This window comes from Monopterus albus, unplaced genomic scaffold, assembly GCF_001952655.1.
Source record: "Monopterus albus unplaced genomic scaffold, M_albus_1.0 scaffold18.1, whole genome shotgun sequence".
In the NCBI taxonomy this organism is placed as follows: domain Eukaryota; kingdom Metazoa; phylum Chordata; class Actinopteri; order Synbranchiformes; family Synbranchidae; genus Monopterus; species Monopterus albus.
This window is the reverse complement of record NW_018127898.1, coordinates 1376080-1377696: the sequence shown is the minus strand read 5'-3', so window position 1 is coordinate 1377696 and position 1617 is coordinate 1376080. Positions and strand designations below refer to the sequence as shown.

General features: G+C 35.9%; 1 protein-coding gene across 1 annotated transcript in view; it reads right to left on the bottom strand.

Annotated features, from left to right (window-relative positions):
• Nucleotides 1–1370: 1370 nt before the first annotated feature.
• Nucleotides 1371–1617, bottom strand: part of LOC109956213 (protein S100-B-like) — a 3907-nt gene continuing 3660 nt past the window's right edge. Inside the window, exon 3 of the mRNA XM_020593165.1 lies at nt 1371–1607. Within this exon, the coding sequence (XP_020448821.1) occupies nt 1461–1607 (147 nt within the window). The 3' untranslated portion in view covers nt 1371–1460. The remainder of the gene's footprint in view (nt 1608–1617) is intronic.

Below are 1617 nucleotides of genomic sequence, written 5' to 3'. Positions count from 1 at the left end.
TTGAGGGGCCACCTAAATTTAAAAACTCAGGTTATACGTACAACGAGTAAAGGTTTTTGTATATCTGTGTGTGGGGTAAAATTATGGAATAGATTGGGTGATGATTTTAAAAAATGTATAAGTGTAAAACAATTTAAGAACAAATATAAAAAGGTCTGCATAGCTAGGTATTGGATACAGAAAGTGTAATGATATTATCATGATATTATTGGTATATTTATGGGTGGGATATGAATAATTTATTGTATATAATTTGGTTATTAATTGTGCAATTGTGATTTCTGGCTAGAAGGAATGCAGTGATTCGGGGCCGCGGGAATTTAACCAGTGTATCTGTTTAGCTTAACACTTGAGTTGGGTTAATCATAGTTTGGATTATCAGGGGTAGAACTAGATAAGTATTACTTCTTTCTACTCCTTTGCAAGCATGTAATGATCATTTATCATCATGAGACTTTTTTTTTCCTCTTTTCTTTTTTGGGTTTTCTCTGGTTGTTTTGAGGTATATATTGATTATGATTTCTTTTCCCTTATCTGTTTTATTATATGCTTGGAATTAATAAATAAATAAATAAACATCACTAGGACATGTGCACGAGCATGAGTATTTTAGACCTATTTATCATGGCTCATAATGTGCATTAATGTGTTATTTGGTGGACTATTTATTCAGAGTGGATTAAAGTGACAGATATTGATTCTCAAGGCTGGTGCGCACCTCCAAGCCCAGTGCATGGGCAGTTTGCATTGGAGGGTGTTGATGAGAGAGAGGCTACTGAACTGAAAGAACTAAGGTCAGTGTGCATGTTGCACTCAATCCAGGCTGTGCAGGGCTCACGATATAATACTTTATGTTGTTATAACTAGAAACTACAGTATGTCATAATAACATTGAAAACATGTTTTAATGTGAAGATATTTTATAAAAACGAGGAAAGTATCTTGTTATAACGACAAATAGTTTTTCTTAAAACAAGATTTATGATGGGGTCGACAGTTCTTGTGCGTATTATGAATTATAATCCTGCAGGCGTCACTGGCTGGATTAGTTGTGAACTGGTTTTATGTTTCTACCAAGCCTGTTTGTGTTTTGTAGTTACATTTATCTGTATTCTCCGTGTGTTACCTGGTCTGCCTGCCTGTTTGATTGCAGTTTGTTGATATTTGTGTTCTCACCTGAGCCAGCCATTTTGCCTATATTCTTGCCTGTGTTCCTGTTACGTTTATGTCTTAGTCAGCATGTTAGTTCTGTCTACCAGTGTTCCTCTCATGTCATTCTTCATATGTTGTCATCATTTATACATTTTATTTTATGCAACAAACTTGTGTAATATTAAACAATGAAACAAAGAGCTATCCAGGTTGGTGATTATCATATTTCCTTTTAATAATTAATTCCCACTTACAAAATTCAGACACTGTTTCTGTGTTCTTCATTTTAATGAGTAACAAGCTAATTATCACGGCCGCTTCGGGGCGAAGAGTTCGTGGCATGCTGAGGTGACCATGGCGATGAGGGTGATGAACTCTTTGAAGTCGATCTCCAGGTCTCCGTTCTGGTCGAGGTCCATAAAGAGCTGGTCGAGAGTTTCATTCTCGTGGATTTTCTGTTCAGCA